Source organism: Asparagus officinalis, chromosome 3 (genome assembly GCF_001876935.1).
Source record: "Asparagus officinalis chromosome 3, Aspof.V1, whole genome shotgun sequence".
Classification (NCBI taxonomy): domain Eukaryota; kingdom Viridiplantae; phylum Streptophyta; class Magnoliopsida; order Asparagales; family Asparagaceae; genus Asparagus; species Asparagus officinalis.
The window spans coordinates 95519294-95539365 of NC_033796.1; the positions used below are offsets into that span (position 1 = coordinate 95519294).

Consider the following 20072-nt stretch of genomic DNA (forward strand, 5'->3'; position numbering starts at 1 on the left):
AATTTTTTTTTTGGGGGGGGGGGGTATGCAAAATCCAAAAATTTCTTGGGGGTTTGAACTCGGGATATCTTGTTCAAAAATCTAAAAAAAAGAAAGAATTTTTAGGGTGTTTTGTGCAAAACCAAAAAATATTGGGGTGTTTCATGCAAACCTAAAAATTCTTAGGGTTTTTGTGCAAAAACGCATAATTTTGAACATTCAATTGGGTACGTGATTTCAAATTGAAAAAAGAAAAAAAAAGGGTGTTTTATGCAAATCCAAAAAAATTAGGGGGGTTTTGCAAAAATAAACTTGACTTTGGGGTATTTTGTGCAAATGTGAGTAATTGGTCAAATTAAAGTTTAATTGGATACTTCTCACATTCGGAAATTTGTATTGGATGTTTTATTCAATAATTGTAATATTTAGCTTATATTTGTCATATCAACATGTATGTTTCACCGATCAAGTTATCAAAATTTTAACATTTTTGTTCTCAAAGAATAATTTTGAGGGTATTTGTTGTCAAAAGAAATTCTGATAACTTGAGATTAACCCATGTTGAACATTTTATAGCTAAATTCTTAAAAAATTAATAATAAAATATAGATATATGATAATAATAATAATAACATTTTGTAGCTTATTATTAATTTTTTTTCCTTTTTCTTATCTTTTCTTTCTTTTTCTATAGATGCCCCCTAGAAAGAAATCTCGAGCAAGTTCATCATCTTCTGATCCATCTGATACCGACATAGATAGACCCACCATTTTAGCTAGAATTGTGGGTCTTAACATTCATTTTGAGAGGGGATTTCAGATGAGTGCACTGCATACATATCATTCCACAGTCACCATGTTAACTGCAGTAGGTCTTAGGAGCGTGATGACTAAACCCTTAGAAAAAGCAAACATTTTATTAGTGCATGAGTTCTATTCTGGATGGGAGATTGATCCAGATAGAGAATTTTCAGCTTTTTCTATCGTGAGGGGTGTTAGAGTTCTTTTCGATCTTTCCACTATCCGTGCTACCATTGACCTTGCAGAACCACCCACTTGTAAAACCCCAAAATTTCTATAATGAATATATGTGAATTATTAATAGTGAATAATTCTCTTATGATAAATAATCATATATATACATATATATATCAGATGAATGTGATAATCTGTGTTTGAGAACCCATCAAGTAGTTTCTATGTGAGAGAAACCGAGTCATATGTCCAGCAGGTCAAATTTTTCGAGCAGTATGCATTCTTTGGGTTGCGCGGTTGACCGCTGCGGTCGACCGTGGCGGTCGACCGCATCAGTCGACCGCACAGCGATCAGAGAGTTTTCTCAGGGTCGGGTTCAAACGGGTTTCGAGTCAGGTTTGTGAGTTGGTATAATGGCTAATGTACCCGAGAGAGCCCCTCTTGGATCTGAAATCAGAAACCCTAGCCCCCTCTTCCCCCTCAAACCCTAGATTTTCGTTTTTGGTGATTTTGGAGGAGTTGCAAAGGGTTTTCAGCGGGATTTGTCGGATTGCAGCGAAGGGGATCAATCTCCTGCAGATCTAGGAGCTTGTTTTCTCACCGGAGGCGAGTATCATCTCGCCCAACCCCTCACCCCTATTTTTTATGGTTTTCTTTTGATTTTTCATGAGTTTTTGATGAGCCCAAAAGGTATTTTTGTATAAAAATGAGATCTCTATAATATGGATTGCAAGAATCAAAGGTTTCAGTTTATAGAAGTTCACCAATGTTCTGTTTAATGAAGATCTGGATCTGAAATTTGCTTAAACAAGAGTTAAATCATGTTTTACTGTTATTAAATCGTTTTTAATTTGTTTCTCATGTATTTTAGAATATTGGGAATGTAGATTACATGCTTAGGTTTAGTTGTTTTCCTTCTGTATGATTTTAGAGACATTAGAACTCTTGTTATCGTAGAAATATTTCAAATTTTATTTCAGGTTTTGAGCTGACAGAAAGTCGACCGAGATGCCGCAGCGGTCGACCGCCAGGCGCGTATCAGAGCGCGGTCGACCGGTGCGGTCGACCGCCGCACAGTCTGTTGCAAAAAAATCCATGTTCTATATGTTTTATTCATGTTCGAGGATTTTGCCTATTATTTGACTTTAGTTTTTAGTCTTACTATGTATCCATGCATGATAGATGACCTGAGGGTATCAATTGGGGATATACACACTGATTTGAGTGTGAATTGATATGAGTAGATTTCACTATGCATCTCAGCGATATTTTCACCATTTCACAGTCCTCGTGTTGGACTATAATCCATAGAAGTCCTCGTGTTGGACTATAATCCATTTCAGTCCTCGTGTTGGACATTTGCCACTTATTCCATGAATTTGGAAACCACAGTATATAGTCCCTGTATCGGACACATTTCTTAACCCTGCGTATGACTTTCTCATAGGAGTTTATGACATGACATATAAGTAGATTTTGACATGATGTTCATGTAAGTAATAACATGATACTCATGTAGGCTATGTTATGACACTGTAGTGATGCTATGATATTTGTTGTATTTCTTTTATTTCTGTTCCTGCACTAGAACCTCGGGTTTGATAGTTAGGGGTTTACAATTTGAGATATAAGGTATATACAGGAGGGTTTCCTTGTTTGGATTATTTCGCTCAACGTACCTATTCTCATGTTGTAAATTTCTAAATACTAAAACCCTCTTTAGTGAGATCAATGATTTTTAGATCTATTACGTATTATCTGTATTTTCTTACACAACGAGCCCTGTTCCCTTGGGGTTGGTTGTGATGTTACTCGCTAGCGCTTTGACGCTCGTTGTCCCTCCCCCTTTCAGGTAACGAGCTAGGAGCTCGGAGAGTCGCAGGTTGATGGCGATGCATTTTAGCTTCAGCCGTCTATTTAGTTATATATTTTCTTTTGGAGTTCCACAGTAGGCTTTTGTTTAGACATTTGAGAGTCTTGTTCTAGAAGTGGTAAAGGTTGTGTGCGTTATTTCCTTTTTATCAGATATTTGTATTTGAGACTTGTGGAGTATTCCAGTTTATCTACTCAGACCTTGACTATGTATTTCAGTGTGTTGGATGATGAGATACTTATGTGATTATTATCATTTCATCAGTATTTCTTGCATTATCGTTTACTTGCTTTTGTACCTACACCTGTTGTTGACTCTACTAGATAGATGTTAATTGTGATGGTGAAACATGTTATTGCACGGTATGGTGTATGGCAGGTTTGACATTCTTGGTTTCACCTTGGACTGCAACCTTGTGTGAACCCAGTCTTTGATTTTTATTTTGGCATGAACTTATTAAACTGTGATATTTTGGATATTATTTGTCTTGAGGACACTGCAAAGTCTGGGTATGGGGGTGTAAGCTAGTTAGATTTTGTTTATATTTTGCTAGTTAGTATTTTGTTTCACTATTTTTTTTCTTTTCTCCCAGCATTTTTCTTTTTAGTAAAAAAAATATAAAAATGTTGTCACTTGCCAAATTAATAGAGTTAAGTAATAATTGATCTAATTGATAGATTTTAAATTTTCTAATTCCTAGTTAGTGACATACTCAAGTTCACCTTTTATGATAACTCCAAATAAAATTCTTAAGAAATAATTTTTCGAGCAGTATACTTTACTTAAGTCTTATCTTAGATTTTTAATTAAAAATAATGAAATTTTTGCATGCTTAACTTAGAGTTGAAAATATTTTTTTCAAGTTATATTGATTTACACATTTTTTTCAGACTATATATACTTACACACATATATATATATTAAAAAAAACTCTTAGATTCAAGGTGATTCTATCTTATAAAGCCTAAGTTGACTGAGTAATTAAGCCCAAGGAGTATTTTTATACTTAATGACCTAAGCCCGATTGGTTTGGGATTCATTGGCCCAAAACTCGTTAAATAGTCATTTCGAAAGCCCGTTAAAATAGAAAACAATCACCAAGAATTAAAGAGTGAAAAAAAATTATACATATAACACTAACCATTTTTTTATATATATTGTTGTTTTGTATATATGGTTTTGAAAAACAATTTTTGATCAAGAGACTTGAAAGTTATTTAAAACAAAGAGTTAGCATGTTCTTTTCAAAACTTTTTAATTAAATCTCTAAGATTTGACTTGGTTTTGTATTGCTATAATGAAAAAGATTTTCTAAAAGATTTACATTGGAGTTATATATAAAAACGTTTGCTTGATTATTAACTAGCTTCAATTGAAATGTCTAAATATATCAAGAAAAATTAGTTATTTACTCACTTATTTAACTTGATAAGTTGACCGAATTTTGTGGGTATATTCACTGCAAACCCTCATGAGATTACAACTCGTCCACTAGGGTAACCTAGGGGTTTAAAGGCTTGTTGTATGCGCTAAATACAACCGCGATTCCTGCAAAAGTGGGTTAGAATTTCTTTCATTTTTCTTTCTTTGCTAGAGGACTAGCAAAAGTTTAGGTGTGTGGGTATTTGATAATCATATTTTATTATAATTTTATACCATCATTATCTATTTTATATGAATAAATATGCTACTAATAATTGTTTTTATCTTTTAATTGCAGGTTAATGAAGAATAAATCTCAAACTCTCATCTCTCAATAAAAACCCATTATAAAGAAATGAAGCAAAGAAGCCCATTGGAAAATAAATTTCCAATTTATCCAAAAGCCCAAGCTAAGATGAAAGATTAAAAGAAATATCAAAGCCCAAAAGCCCAAGCCCAAAATCCAAGGCCAAAAACCAATGGAAGAGGAGTTCTGCGGACAACAACTAGAAGCAGGCAGACATCGATGCTTGCATCGATGGGGGCATCGATGCCCACATCGATGCCTGTATCGATGGGGGCATGGACAGAAATTGGAGTGGGCTGGATATCGATGCCAGTATCGATGCCTGTATCGATGCCAGCATCGATACCCCTATCGATGCTGGTATCGATACACTGGGCAGTTTGTTACGAATCAAATGCTGAAAATTAATGTTTTTGGATAAGATTTTGATCCAATGGCTCTCATTCATTGATGTTTACTATAAATAGGGTAGAGAGTGAGGGGTTAGAGGTGTGAAAAATTTTGTAACTCTATTTAGAGAGGAGGGCTACTCTTAATTGAGAAGGCCTTCTAAAAATTATAACTTTAGTTGCAATTAATAATAATAATTTTTCTCCTCTTTAAATTTTCTTTTCTCCTCTTTGTTGAATGATGAGGATGGAGATGAAGAGCAATTTGAAGGTTTGCATTTCTTTTATTTTCCTCTTTTATTTCTTTTTTGTAATTTCTTTATTATTGCTTATTAGTTAGATTTACATTCATGCTTGTAGTGTAGATTTATTTTCTTGTCTTTTTTTTTTATTTCTTTTTGCACTTTAATTTGTAGAGTAGATTTATTTTCTTGTATTTAATTTCTGCAATTTATTTTATAGTTTAGATTTTTTATTCTTTGTAGTTAGATTTATTTCTTGTTCATAGTTTAGATTTTTCTTTTCTTTTTATTTTTGTAATTAGTTCTTTTTCTTCTTGTTTTTATTTCTTAAGATGTGAAATTAATTCTTGTAGGAATCTTAGAATTGCATAAAACTAGTCTAATTTCCTTTATATTATATGAATTATTCCCTTTCACTTAAAATGTTTATGTTTAGGATAATCAACTAGAGAACTAATCGGTAGAAGAAGAATTTGATAATCTATATTTATCTTAAATGGTTTGATATGTTATGCTTATGAATTCTAGGATTATTATCTTATTGTTGTTCTTATCATGAATAGTAATTTTAACTTAGATGATAATTTGATAGGTTATACTTTCATTAAATGGTTTGATAGTCTATGCTTAATAAATCTAAGTTGAATTATGATAAAAAGAGAATAGTTTGTATTTTGTAATTAAAATTAGCTAGTGGATTATATTCTAGATTTCTTACCTCTTTTGAATCATCCATCTTGACTTTCTTAAACTTTCTTTTCATTCTTGGTTTTATTTCTTGATTTTATTCATTCTTCTTTCTTGCCTTGTGATTTTATTTATTCTTTGATTCTTTCTTCTCTCCTCTAAAATTCAATTTATTATCTCTTGCACATAAATCAAAACAATCACTCATCACAATCACACTTATTCTTTAATCCTATTTTGTCACACACACAACATAAGAACCTTTTCTAATAATCTCTTAAAATCACCTTCCTCGTGAGATCGATAACTTTTATACTATAACTTGATCAATTATGCACTTGCAATTTTGGTACATAATTATGCCGCATCAGGCAGCAACAGCACTACCCGCACCACCTGCATCCGTAGCAGTATCGGTGTTGGGGCCGACACCAAAGTTGGCAAGAGCCCTCCCGGCAAGACAGGAGTGTCCGAGAGACCCCCAAGAGCCGACTCTCGCTCCAACCAGTTTGACAGGAGGGATTGACAGAGGGATCCGACACCTAGACCCTCTCTCACTGTATTCAAAACCTCCCTCGCAGAAGCTTTTGCCATGGTCCAAAAGGAGGGACACCTCAATGAGCCTGGTCCCAAGATGAGGTTGGACCTACGGAGCCGAGACACCTGGCAGTATTGCTGCTACCACAGAGATCACGACCACCTCACCAATGATTGTTGTATCCTAAAGAGGGACATTGAGGACTTGATCCAAAGAGGGTATCTGAAGAAGCTCGTCTCTCAAAGAGATAGCAGAGAAGTTGTCCCAGCCAAGATCGACATGAGATCACGCTCACGGTAGCCTCGTCCCCGACAGTGCCAGGATAGTCGACCCCCAGAGCCCAGCCATAAGGGGGTTATTAATATGATCAGTGGCGGCCCCACCACCTGAGGGGCACCTAACAACGCTCGGAAGAGGTATGCTAGGAGGGCATTGCGGGTCGATCAGTGTGATAAGAAGCCGAGAGCGGAGGAGCTCATCTCTTTTGGAGATGCCGACCTGAAGGGCGTTAAGATGCCTCATGACGACCCTATCGTCATAACAGCCGAGATTGATGGCTTCCAGGTGAAGAGGATTATAGTCGACAAGGGAAGCTTGATGGACATCCTGTATATCGACGCCTTCAACCAGATGTGCATCGACAAATATCGATTGCTTCCCTGTAGGGCCCCCCTCATCAAATTCATTGGTCATTCTCTCCTGCATGAAGGGATGATCACTCTCCCCTTGATAGTCGGAGAGTACCCTAGGCAATCCACCGTCCAAGTCTAATTTTTGATGATGAATCTTAAGTCAGCCCATAATGTCATATTGGGCCAAACCCGCCCTCCACCTTTTACAGGCCACCCCTTTGACCTACCACCAGATGCTAAAGTTTTCGAGTCCTAACGGCATTGGGTCGCCAGGAGCAACCAGCGAGAGGTCAGGTCCTGCTACCTGCTCTCGACCAAGAGCAATGGTGTGCAAGAGGCCATGCCTATTGAAAAGACCTGCCTCCAGATGGAGAAAGCAACGGAGCGGTAGAGGACGACGCCGGTGAAAGAACTCCAGGAGATACCAATCGACCGGGAAGGGCAGAAGATGGTTAAAATTGGATCTAGCCTAGTGGAGCCCTTGCGGGGAGCGTTGACGGAGTTCTTGCAGGCAAACGCTGATGTGTTCGCCTGGGGGCTCGAAGATATGCCTGGGATCCCCCTTGAAATGATAAGCCATGAGCTAGCTGTCGACTGGCACACTAAACCTGTGTGATAGAAGAAAAGACATCTCAGCCCTGAAAGATAGAAGGCGGCCACTGAGGAAGTCGAATGGCTCCTTAGAGCTGGTTTCATTCGGGAATTCAGTATCCGAAATGGCTAGCCAAAGTGGTGTTGGTGAAGAAGGCTCTGAACAAATAGAGGATGTGTGTGTACTTTACTGATCTCAACAAGGCTTGTCCCAAAGATAGCTATCCCCTATCTCAAATTGATTAGCTAGTCAACGAGAGTGCAGGGCAGGGGCGCCCCTACATATTGGCCGACTCACCGAGAATGTCTAGTTGGTAATTATACTTAACTGTCAAATAGAAGTTCCCAAGTGATATAGTACAAAGTAGTCTCTTGACCTGAGGCATGAGTGCAATATCTTACTTGTCAGTATAGATGTACTTAGACTTTTACCTAACCACAATTCTCATTGAGTTGTGCATAACGGTTCTTGTTGGGTGCATCCCGAGACATAAATAGATATTAAAATACCAAGATGAGATTCGTCTTTCCTAGTATAGAGGGTTGATGTCATAAGATTGTTTGATATAACTATAGCCTGGAAATCTTTGGCCAAGGTAAATAAGATAAATTGAGTGTCAGTTTGATCTTAAAGGTTATGAGTTTAATATTAACAAACACTAATCAAGCTATTAGGGTTTGACAGTTTACCATACCCTAGGCTCGATAGTTTGACATTGTTTGATGAAGAGGCCGGACTGTACAATATTATCACTGAGTGGTCCTGATAAAATTATGTAAGCATCTTGCAGACGTTTATCATAACTTATACCCGGGTAGTCTTCATGTGTAGCTAGCACCTCTATTGTACTTGTGGATATGATCCACTGTCGAGTCTTAAGTTTGACCCTAGAGTCACACCAAGCGCGTACTTAAATCCTATGAAATACAATTTATAAAGTTAATGCGTGATAATCACATTTTATTATAATTTTATACCCTCATTATCTATTTTATATGAATAAATATACCACTAATAATTGTGTTTATCTTTAATTGCAGGTTAATGAAGAATAAATCCTAAAAATCTCATCTCTTTTCTCAAGTGAAATATTTGATTTTTAAAAGCCCAAAAGCCCAAATATTTGATTCCTATTCACAAATTGAATTCATTTTCGGTTTACAAAATCAATGAAAACCGGACCTGTTGCTGCAGATCACATAGGAGACTTGGATTTTATTTTGATTTTCAAAATCAAATGTGGGCCGGATTTGTGGTGTTGCTGCAGTTTATTTTCACAAGAGGATTTTGAAATGTTTTGCTACATGGACCGAACTTCGTTGGCCAAAGAATGTATTTTTCTCTCAAGTGGGCTGACTGCTTGGCTTTTGAATTGCTTGGCTTTTGATCAATGAAAACCGAATGTGGATTTTTCTTTCAAAGAAGACCGGACATAGTCATCATTGATTGCTGAACTTGATTGCTGCATGTGTACAAGTGGGCCGGACTTGGACGTTTTTCATTTGCATTTTAGGAAAATCAAGGGAGAAATGCAATTTGGGCCTAACTCTAAAATCAAATGCAACCAGCCCTCAAAGCTTTGCTGCAGACATGCAAGAAGAGGGCCGGATTTTGATTTTCTTGTGAAAATCAAATGAAAATCAATGAAGCCTCTTGTGATTAAACTAGAGAAAATCAAAAAGCAAATTCAAATGTGGAGATAGTTGCTTGGGGCTCAAGACAAATCCAATGGCTCAAATTCATTGAAGATTACTATAAATAGGGGTAGAGAGTGAGGGGTTAGAGAGTGAAAATTTTGTAAACTCCTTTTGGAGAGGATGGCTACTCTTAATTGAGAAGGCCTTCCAAAAATTGTAACTTTAGTTGCAATTAATAAAAATAATTTTTTCCTCTTTAAATTTGTTCTTTCTCCTCTTGTTGAATGATGAGGGTGGAGATGAAGAGCAATTTGAAGGTTTGTATTTCTTTTCTCTTTTATTTCTTTTTAGTAATTTCTTTATTATTGCTTATTAGTTAGATTTAAATTCATGCTTGTAGTGTAGATTTACTTTCTTGTCTTTTTTATTTTCTTTTTGCACTTTAATTTGTAGAGTAGATTTATTTTTCTTGTATTTAATTTCTGCAATTTATTTTGTAGTTTAGATTTTTATTTTCTTTGTAGTTAGATTTATTTCTTGTTCATAGTTTAGATTTTTCTTTTCTTTTTATTTTTGTAATTAGTTCTTTTTCTTGTTTTCATTTCTTAAGATGTGAATTTAATTCTTGTAAGAATCTTGGAATTGTATAAAACTAGTCTAATTTCCTTTATATTGTATGAATTGTTCTCTTGCATTTAAAATGTTCATGTTTAGGATAATCAACTAGAGAATTAATCGGTAGAAGAAAAATTTGATAATCTATGCTTTCCTTAAATGGTTTGATAGGTTATGCTTATGAATTCTAGGATTATTATCATGTTGATTGTTCTTATCATGAATAGTAATTTTAACTTAGATGATAATTTGATAGGTTACACTTTCCTTAAATGGTTTGATAATCTATGCTTAATAAATCTAAGTTGAAATATGATAAAAAGAGAATAGTTTATATTTTGTAATTGAAATTGGTTAGTGGATTATATTCTAGATTTCTTACCTCTTTTGAATCCTTCATCTTAACTTTCTTAAATTTTCTTTTTATTTTTGGTTTTATTTCTTGATTTTATTAATTCATATTTCTTGCCTTATGATTTCATTTATTCTTTAATTCTTCCTTCTTTCCTCTAAAATTCAATTTATTATCTTTTGCATATATTCATAACAATCACTCAACAAAATCACACTTATTCTTTATTCCTAATTGTCATGCACAAAATATAAGAACCAAGTTTAATAATCTCTTAAAATCACCTTCTTCGTGGGATCGATATCTTTTTATACTATAACTTGATAAGTTGTGCACTTGCAATTTTGGTACATAATTATGCCGCATCAATGCGTATGATTGATACACATATATGATTTTTACCGGATATACATAAACGGTTATATGTATCGGAAAAATTAGAATGCTATGTGCTTAAAAACTAAATTCCAGTATTTTCCCCATAAAGTTAAACTTTTAGTCAACTGGTTGACTTTTGGTCAACTCATTGATTTTTTGGTCATATGATGACTTATTAGTTAATGATTGGAAAATTACGAAATACTGTATTTATGAAACACCATATTGATGTGGTATTTTCATTTATAAAATACATACTTTATTATACATTGATTAATGAGTCATGAGATGATTCATTAAGGTAGTATGGTTTGGGAACATGGTTTTAGAACATAGTTTTGATTCTTCATGACTCTTTTGCATGACTCATGAGATGAGTCATTGCATGACTAATGAAAGGAATTATTACATTTAGATGACTCATGGCATGACTTATGAGATGAGTCATGACATATCTCACTCTATATATATGAGCTATCTCTCTTATGGAGAGGTTAATAAAAAATTGGCTAAGTGGTTTTTTCCATAAGAGAATAAAAAAGAGAGCTCTACCTCTTACTAAACTCTAAAAATCTTTGAGTAAGAGGAAGTAGTTGGATTTTAAAGTACCACAGGGTGGATATCTTACCTTGTGTCTCAAGAAGACTCCGATTTTATCAAGCTCACTTGAAGACTTGAAGATCCATACAAGAAGGTTTACAACAACAAGGAGAACGAACTAGGGGTTGTTCAATCTACCATCGAATCATGCTACGAAAGTAAATCTTTGAAGCTCTTGGTTGCTCTCTTTATTATAGGGATAATGTTAGATTTAATTAGGATGGTCCTAGTTTGTATTTCATGCTCTCTACATGCTTAGCATTATTATATATATAGTCTTCTGTTGCGTATTGCATGTAGATTAAGCTCGGGATTTCCAACATGGTATTAGAGCCATGGTTCAATCAAATTAAATGTTAACATACACATCTAACTCATGGAGGACTTTATTCTTGCTTCTAATTACTAGTGTAGATGAAGCTAGTTAATTAATACAAGTTGTTTTGTAATTAGTTATACTAGTTGTTAATTCAAAAATGTTATTTTTGGTTCATAAGTTTTTAAGAGTAAAAACACTTGTATAAATTGCAAAACACTTTTTAAGAGTAAAAACACTTGTATAAATTGCAAAACACTTATTTACAACTAGTGTAGTTGTATGTTAGAAACATGATAGTCCTATTTGAGTTAGGATAATCCCTATGTTATCTAGTTTTTCAATTTGTTACATAACTAGATAGATGCATATTTCTTAATATTGATTAAGTTATATGCTTTATATCATCTTGCGTGGATGTTATGTTTATGGATGCTAGTGGACAAAGATTATCTTCCATTTATTGTATTGATGTAATATAACTAGAAATATAGTATTATTTACGACCTCTACCCTCCCCGAGCATGAGCTATGCCTACAGGTTTAGGCACTTGCTCACCGATCATGGGCTACGCCTACGGGTATAGGCCCTTGTTCGGGTGTGGGGGGTATGATTATTTAGTTTAGTTATTTTATTTATAGCTTTTATTTTACATTCAATGCAATATTATTACCTATCCTACGAGATGAGTTTTTCCATTATAAATGGGGCTTGCACATCCTATGTATATGTGATTGTAATAATACATGATTTGCAAGGGAGCTAGCATTGCAAGGGGTTGCAAATTGCTTACTAAAATATAATTAGTGTAGTTGCATTTTTATTCCTTTAGTTGTCCACTACCACTTCATATTGCTTTTATATATATTGATATGTTGGTTGTGCCCCAATTATAGATGTCAATACAATTGGGTGCTATATTCTGTAAAGTTTATATCTCTATCTCACTAGAGAATAGTTTTTATTATAAAAACTCATTTTCAAACTCAGTGAGATATGACAATGAGAGTTTATTGACCATAGAGTGGTGAGATCATTAACATTGCGTTAGTGTGAAAGATAAATAAACCTAAAGTAGTTAAAAAAATATATTTAGAACGAACTTTTAACTAGTGTCAAGGAAAGTAATTATGAGATATAGCTCATGGGGGTGATGTCCAACTTAAGATTAGGGGTGATGATGAAGTCCTGCAACATTTAATGCTGATAGGACCTGATTGATAGTCCCACGTGGGTCTGACAAAATTTGCACAGAACGACGAGACTCAACAAATAGCCGAACTTCGTCTCGAAGTTTCGAGGCTCACCCAGAAATGACAACCTTCGCTTGAAACCACAAAGTTCACCCCGAAGCATCGAAGCTCGCCAAGAGGCCAAGCTCGCCGAGAAGCCAAGCTCGCCAAGAGGCCAATCTCGCCATGCAAACCAAGCTCGTCATAGCTAAGAGAATTCAAAGTATTCTAGATCCATGCAACCCAAGTTGGTTCTGAAAACTTTGAATGAGGTCTTATAGGAACTAAAAAAATGCGAAGAAACAAGATAGTGATGAAGCTCGTCATTAGAGATGAGGTTCGAAGCTCATCACTGAGGACAAAGCTCCTCTAGAAGACGAATCTTGTCATTGAAGACGAAGCTCGTCATTGAAGACGAGGCTCATCATTGGAGATGAGATTCGAAGCTCGTCACTAGTGATAAAGTTCCTCTTGAAGATGAAGCCCATTCAGGAAGCAAAGTTCATCCATAGACGAAGATGAAACCCATTCAGGAGGCAAAGTTCATCCATAGACGAACCTCGCCAAACAATGCTTTACCCCTCAGAAGATGAACTTCGTCATTTGAGATGAAGTTCGCCTAGAAACGAGGCTCTCAATGCCTTAAGCGCCTTCAAAAAACAAAGCTCGTCGGTGAAGATAAAGCTTTTTTCAGAAGACAAAGTTCGTCAGAGGAAGTTCATGAGGCTCGCCATGCAGCTGGACTCGGCCATCAAAAGACGAAGCTCGCCATATAGTGAAGCTCACTTTGTCAGACGAACCTCGTTGTGCATTGAGGCTCGTCCCATCAGACGAACCTTGCCACACAGTGAGGCTCGTCTCATCAAGCAAGGCTCGACGATTGAAGGATATCGACAATGAAGACCAAGGAAGCCCACATGGACTAAGTTTAAGAAGTCAGTTACACTCCTTAATCCCATGATCAGTGCGTCAGTTACGCACTAAAGGCCTATAAATAGCCGTGAGCAACTATGAAGAAGCCAATTTATTTTTTTGGTGAGTTAGCACTAAAAAATTGGAGAGGCACACAGAGAGAGAGAGCTACATGCATTTACCTATGCTCTTTTGGAGATCCAAACCTCAGTTCTTGAGATCCAAAAAGTAAGACGCGCGAGCGTCAAGGGCCGATAGCAGCCGTGAGCAAATCAAGCACTCGAAATAGGCTAAATTTCTCCTTGAATCAAAGCTATCTTGCTCCGATCATCAACGAGAAGTAAGCTCGACACGAGTATTAAGCGAGACATCTCATCGCCACACAGAGCCCACGTTAAACAAAGGAGAAGTAAAATCAACCTTCTCCTCTTCTGTACTTGAATAGAACGATTGTAAAAAGATTCTTATCAGGTGATAGAATCTCTTCTCACAACTAAAACAGTTAAGACAATCCGTCGTTTCGTCTTTTTCGGGACACTATAGCAATAACCGCCATTCCCCTGGCCCTAGATTTATATATAGGCAGCTGAATCCGTAGCTGCTGTAATCTGAACGAACCGCCATTCCCCTGGCCCTAGATTTATATATAGGCAGCTGAATCCGTAGCTGCTGTAATCTGAACGGCCAACTCAGAATTTGGCCAACGGTCAAGATTAACTCTTAGAATTCGAAGCGGCATCTTAGGGATTGAGGCGCAACCCACTAACCTCGAACAACCTGCAATCTGGCACGAATAACAGAGCTGTGGTAATAAAAAAGAATGTGTGGTGACGTTAGCCACGTGAAATCTGAAAAGACTTTTTAGTTCCCCCATTTAATGCATGACCGCGTCTGTCCAGAGCTGTTCTCATTTCACTCGGATCCATCCCAAGAGGACTCCAAGCGAAATGGATCAACTGTTATGGTGTTTTCAGTCGCCAAATCATGGCCCTTTGCCAGCAACGGATAGGTGTCCCTTATCATGCACCATTCAATCAAATTGACACTCATGACTGCCAGGATCCTGACTTAGCCAACTCGCCAAGTTGACATCTCCTTATGTTGACTCGAAGGGTGGTACTTGTCGGTCCTCTTGTCAAAGACGACTCGTTGCGAGTCCATTCGACTAGTTATTCGACACCTCGTTGGGTCGACTCGAAAAGCGACTCGAAAGGCGTTACTTCTCGACACCCCTCGTTACAAGCCAAAAGATGACTTCAACCACGAACCCTCCCCAACTGACAGTGCTTCGACGTCACATTAAATGCTTGGCAGACGCCATCATTTCTCCATTCCTAACACTATTTATGACACATCGGACCATGCTGGCTTCGCGCGCCGCCCATCCCATCTCATTAATGACGAAATGATAGTGCTCATCTCATGGCTGATCCACGACCGACACTTGTAAAGTCGACGTTAACTCAGCCGCTAGCTCAGACTCGTCCGGAAAAGACTAAAATGCCCCTCCTACATAGCTATAAAAAGGGGAAATTATTCCCCAAAGGTAAGCAATTTCTCAACATTTTTCTCCATTCGGTTGCACTTCTCATATTCCCACTCGAGCGCATAGCTGACTTGATCGTCGGAGGAACAATGAGGAACTAATCCCCATCCTCTTACAAGTTGTTACATGTGCAGGGACGAACAGTCCAACTCCAAATCAGATATTCAGAAAAGTGAGCGGCCCCCATATCAACCCATTCCCTATTACCTCCTCTTTTTACCTGTGTGATTTAAACCATCAGTAATATGAGAAACGAGAAAATACCAAGTTGTTAATGCATATGTGCACCCCACTTTATCGATTGTTCAAAGGTCACTTCTACCCTCTATGTCATCTCTCCATATGCTACCACTTCTATTTCCACTCATCCTTTATCTTTCCATGAAGCCATCTCCACATCCTTATGTGTTGTTAAAGACACTTCATGGCTTGTTCCTCAAGCGTTGACCGGCCACACCGCTCAGCAAAGTGTCTCGCAACAGACGCTGAGCGCCTCACGAAAGAGAGGCGTGCGCCCCACAGTGCCTCGAGCCCCTCCTACGGTTCATTCATTCTAAAACGTTGCCTCATGTAAAAGAAGATAAACCCTTTATTACTTGGGTAAGAAACCTAGTATCCATTAACGCTTTTGTTTGGTACGTTGAATGGGTGTGAATGGAATGTTCGTCCCCACTTCTCATTTATGCCCAATAACCACAATAATTTTTTCAAAAGCTAGAACTTTCATTGTCACTTCTCATTATTTACCACTTGGTGTGAAAATGAACATTCCCAATGAGATGATAGAGAATGATCATTCCCACATAAGTGAGAATCAAACAAATACATAACTATTAAATATGCTTATTCTCACTTTATATTCTAATTTCATCTAAATATTAGAATAAAAATGAGTATTTCACTATCACGTTAGTTCCATTTCATTTTCACTTCACTCAATTCCGCGTACCAAGCAAGGCGTAAAAGTTAATAGGATTGCTTTGTTAAGTTATGGGTTATCGGGTTTGATACCCGCTTCCACTTTGAACACGATCAAAACGTTCAGGCCAGGCCTTTCACTAGGGCTCTCTCTGGCGTCGCTCCTGCCCTCTCGCCACCTCTATTCATGCGTGCTCTCTCACCTCTTTACCTTCGGAGTTTGAGCTTTGAACTGTATTAATGATCGATGAATCGGACTATACTGTTGTCTTGAGCATTGGTAAAGACGAATTAGGGTGTAATTATTTGTAACATATAATGATTGTAGAAAACTCTTTGTCTTGTTCAAGCTTGTTGATCCTTGACCAGTAAAGAAGGAAGAAAATAGTTATGTAACGTAATATACTCCGTGAAGCCTGCATACAATATGATTAATTGAAAGTTAGGTGTGTGGAGTGCGCGCCTCACTTCACTCGGGCGCGCGCACTGCTTTGTGCCTTGCGCATGCTCGAGTTAGCTGGCTTTTCGCCCCACATCGCGCCTCGAGCCTTGATAACACTGCCTCCCTTTTTATCAAGGGACAAACCCCCTCCCTCTCTCTTCATATAGTGTCACCACCACCCAGTTATTATCCATTAGACACAGATTTTGCATTAAACTTATCCTAATGTTTATATTAACGCATCCTTCAATTTTTTACTACAATATTATATCAAATTTCTTTGTATTTGCACATGTTTATCTCAAATCATGTAAATCTAGTATCTAATTCATAATGCATTATCCTTGCACGTACTTAAAATTTCTTTTGATTTTTTTTGGCAGCTTCCACACCATACGATGCAAACAGTTTCATTTAACTTTCAACCATGCTCGCTATTTGCGCAAAATAGACTACATGCGAAGCCGATACAGCTAAGGTTAAAAACAAATATCACGGTGAACCAGACAGATCCTTATATGTCCCAGGCCCTTATAAACATTCGCTCACACTTGCAAATTCAGACTCTTTGTTCTAGACATATCTTTAAATCTGGAAATGATTCTAGATTGAATCCAGTGGCACATGGACTTATGAGTATGAGGTCATTTTCATCAAAGAGGAAAAACTTCAAGTTTAGAGTAACATCAGAAAAAGTTTCTGACAGTGAAGTTATTGGAGGTAAGCAGACTGGGTATGGCGACCCTACAGTGAGGGTGCATCGTGGGTCAGGGGAGAGGGATAAAGCAACTGTATGCAATGCTATCAATGGGCATGTAAATGCTTCAGTTTCACACCCTAACCATTCTAGGGGAAAAGGCATGACCAAAACTAGTACATCTGTTAGTGCTCCGGGTAAAGATGCAGATAGCAAAAGGAAAGAAAATGAAGATCGCTCAGGCAATAAAGAAGCAACAACCAATATTAATGTCCGGAATGCTAAAACTCTGGTAAGAAGGGATTGGAAGTCTGGAAATAAGAAACAAGCAGGAAAGGAGTCTGTACAAAATAGTTTGAGTGATGAAGCAGCTAAGAGCAACGATAAGGTTAAAAGTGCGAAGTCTCCGATAAAAATGAATCAGGAGCTTGGGGATAACAAACATGAGGCAGAGCTTTCTGACAGTTCTGCTGCTGCATTGTTGATGAGGGGTTCAGAGGAAACGTCAAAAGAGAACTCAATAAATGCTAGCGGTACATCTGAGCTAGACGAAAGCAACAGTACCAATTCTTCCTCTGGAGGCTCCGAAATTTCAGAGAAAATTAGACCTCTCTATCCACCATCTGGTAAGTCGGTAGTGGTTGTGGAGTCAGTAACAAAAGCCAGAGTCATCCAGAGTTATCTAGGAAACATGTATGAGGTACTTCCTAGTCACGGTCATCTGAGGGACTTGGCTGGGAGATCAGGATCTGTACGGCCTGATGACGACTTCAGCATGGTGTGGGAGGTACCTTCTAGTGCGTGGACACATCTGAAGAGCATTAAGGTGGCACTAAATGGGTAAGTCTCTTCAATCTTATTTGCTTTATTGGCAGTTATTACACTCCTTTATCAAGTATTTTAATTGGTTTCTCATCCTTCAAACAAAAGTAGTGTTCTTTGGTTGAATGTGCTAGTTTTTCACTGATTTTTTGCCAGCTTGACAAATTCAATGGGATCTACACTGGTTTTTAGTAACCGGACTTGACCATAAAAGCCATTTGTCTTCCTTCAGTTGCATTTTTCTCTCAAACATCTATGATTTAACTCATTTTTGGTAAGTAGTTATTTGAGAAAACATGTACCTGGATAAAGCTATAACGGGGCATTCAGCTGCTCCAATAAAGAGAAAAAGATGGAATAATAGTTCTGGTAGCTAGTTATAAAATCTTTTCCAGCCATGTAAACGTCCACAAGATTGAAGGGACAGCTGTAAAAGGTAATTAGGTTGCTTGCTAAGGAATCCTATTATGTTAGTTGTTCGTTCTATATGACCGTTGTTTCCTCCTCTCTATGTTTTATCAATCCAGAGTTCAGAGCATATACCGTTGGGGCTGTTTCAACAAACTTGCCTACTGTAGGCTAACCATTATATCTGACCACTTGGTGTTATGAAGATAGACGCTGAGGAGAGTTTTGTATTTTGTTATTTTGTTTCTCATCCACCTCCCATCCAAGAGTGAAAAGAAGTTCTTATTTTCCTTACTTTTCTGCACCTTTATCTAATTTCTTTTCATAAACTTTAAATTTCTTCATCTCACTCTTTGATTTACAAATTTTTGTTTTCCACCTCCCCTCCTTGAGGGGTGCTTTTTCCTTATTTTGCTTTACTTTATGCGCTTTCATCTAATTTCTTTTCCCTAAACTCTAAATTTCTTTATTTAACGGATTAAAATTAATATAAAATTATAGCCCTCAACCCTCACCACAACTTCAGAGTTTTGATGTAATGGTTTGGTCATTTAAGATGGTATCAGAGCAACCCAGGTTCAAATTCCACCTACCACGAAGTAAAAGCGGATTTTCTAAAAAAATTGACACCGTTGCGTGAGTCCAGGTTGTGATCCATAAAAAAAGCGCTCAACTTGTGAGGGTGTGTTAGAATTAATATAAAAGTATAACCCACAATCCTTACCACAATTGCAAAGTTTTGATGTAATGGTTGTGTCATTGAAGATAACCTTTGATTTGCATAGTACTTCAAACATCTAAAAGTTCAGCCTAGGATAGTAGGACTCTAATATTTTTTTTTTCAAAACAAAAGCTTTATGCTTTTGGATGCTCGGGACAGTTTCCATATCTTCACTGCTAGAGACATAAATATTCATCTTACGACAACCTTCTGGCTTGGCACAACATCACCTCCCATGCGGAGCAGGTTTCACATAAGACCTTCCTCTTATATCTTTAGAGTGCTAGAAAATAGAATCTTTATTCTGTCTTAACCTACTAACCTTACTAATCTTTACCACATTCTTCCCTCCCCTGTTTGAGATTCTTATATGTTTCATTAAGTGCATGAATGCTTAAGCTTACTGCGAATTACATTGATAAATATGGGGAGTTTGTTCCTCCGGCAAGGAGTTGGGTGCAATTGGGTATACCACGTTTGTGTTCACTTCATATTGTAAGTGGAGTACCAAATAAAGGTTCTTTAAAGAGTAGTCTTAGCTTACATACACTTAGTGCAACAGTTTTAAACATCCCTGACTTGACCGATATATCAACCAATATGTCCTTTTGTAAGTCTTACTCGAAAAAAATGGTCCCATTTTCTTTTACCGGTTTTGGCAGAAATTTGGAAATCTGTCGTGACTTTCTTGATATATCTGTTGAAAATTGGCCTAAAAAAAGCCAAAATGTGCAATGTAGATTCAAGCCTTTATTTGCTTTAGACATTTCGTTTGGATTTATGGTTCAGTTGAGGTCTATCCCCAACAAATATCTGCATATTTCATTTGCTGGAAAAAA

At 37.1% G+C, this 20072-nt stretch overlaps 1 protein-coding gene across 1 annotated transcript in view; it reads left to right on the forward strand.

The window, feature by feature from the left end:
- LOC109834491 (DNA topoisomerase 1-like) overlaps positions 16973-20072 on the forward strand; it is an 81738-nt gene continuing 78638 nt past the window's right edge. The window contains 1 exon segment of the mRNA XM_020402525.1: positions 16973-18122. Within this exon segment, the coding sequence (XP_020258114.1) occupies positions 16984-18122 (1139 nt within the window). The 5' untranslated portion in view covers positions 16973-16983.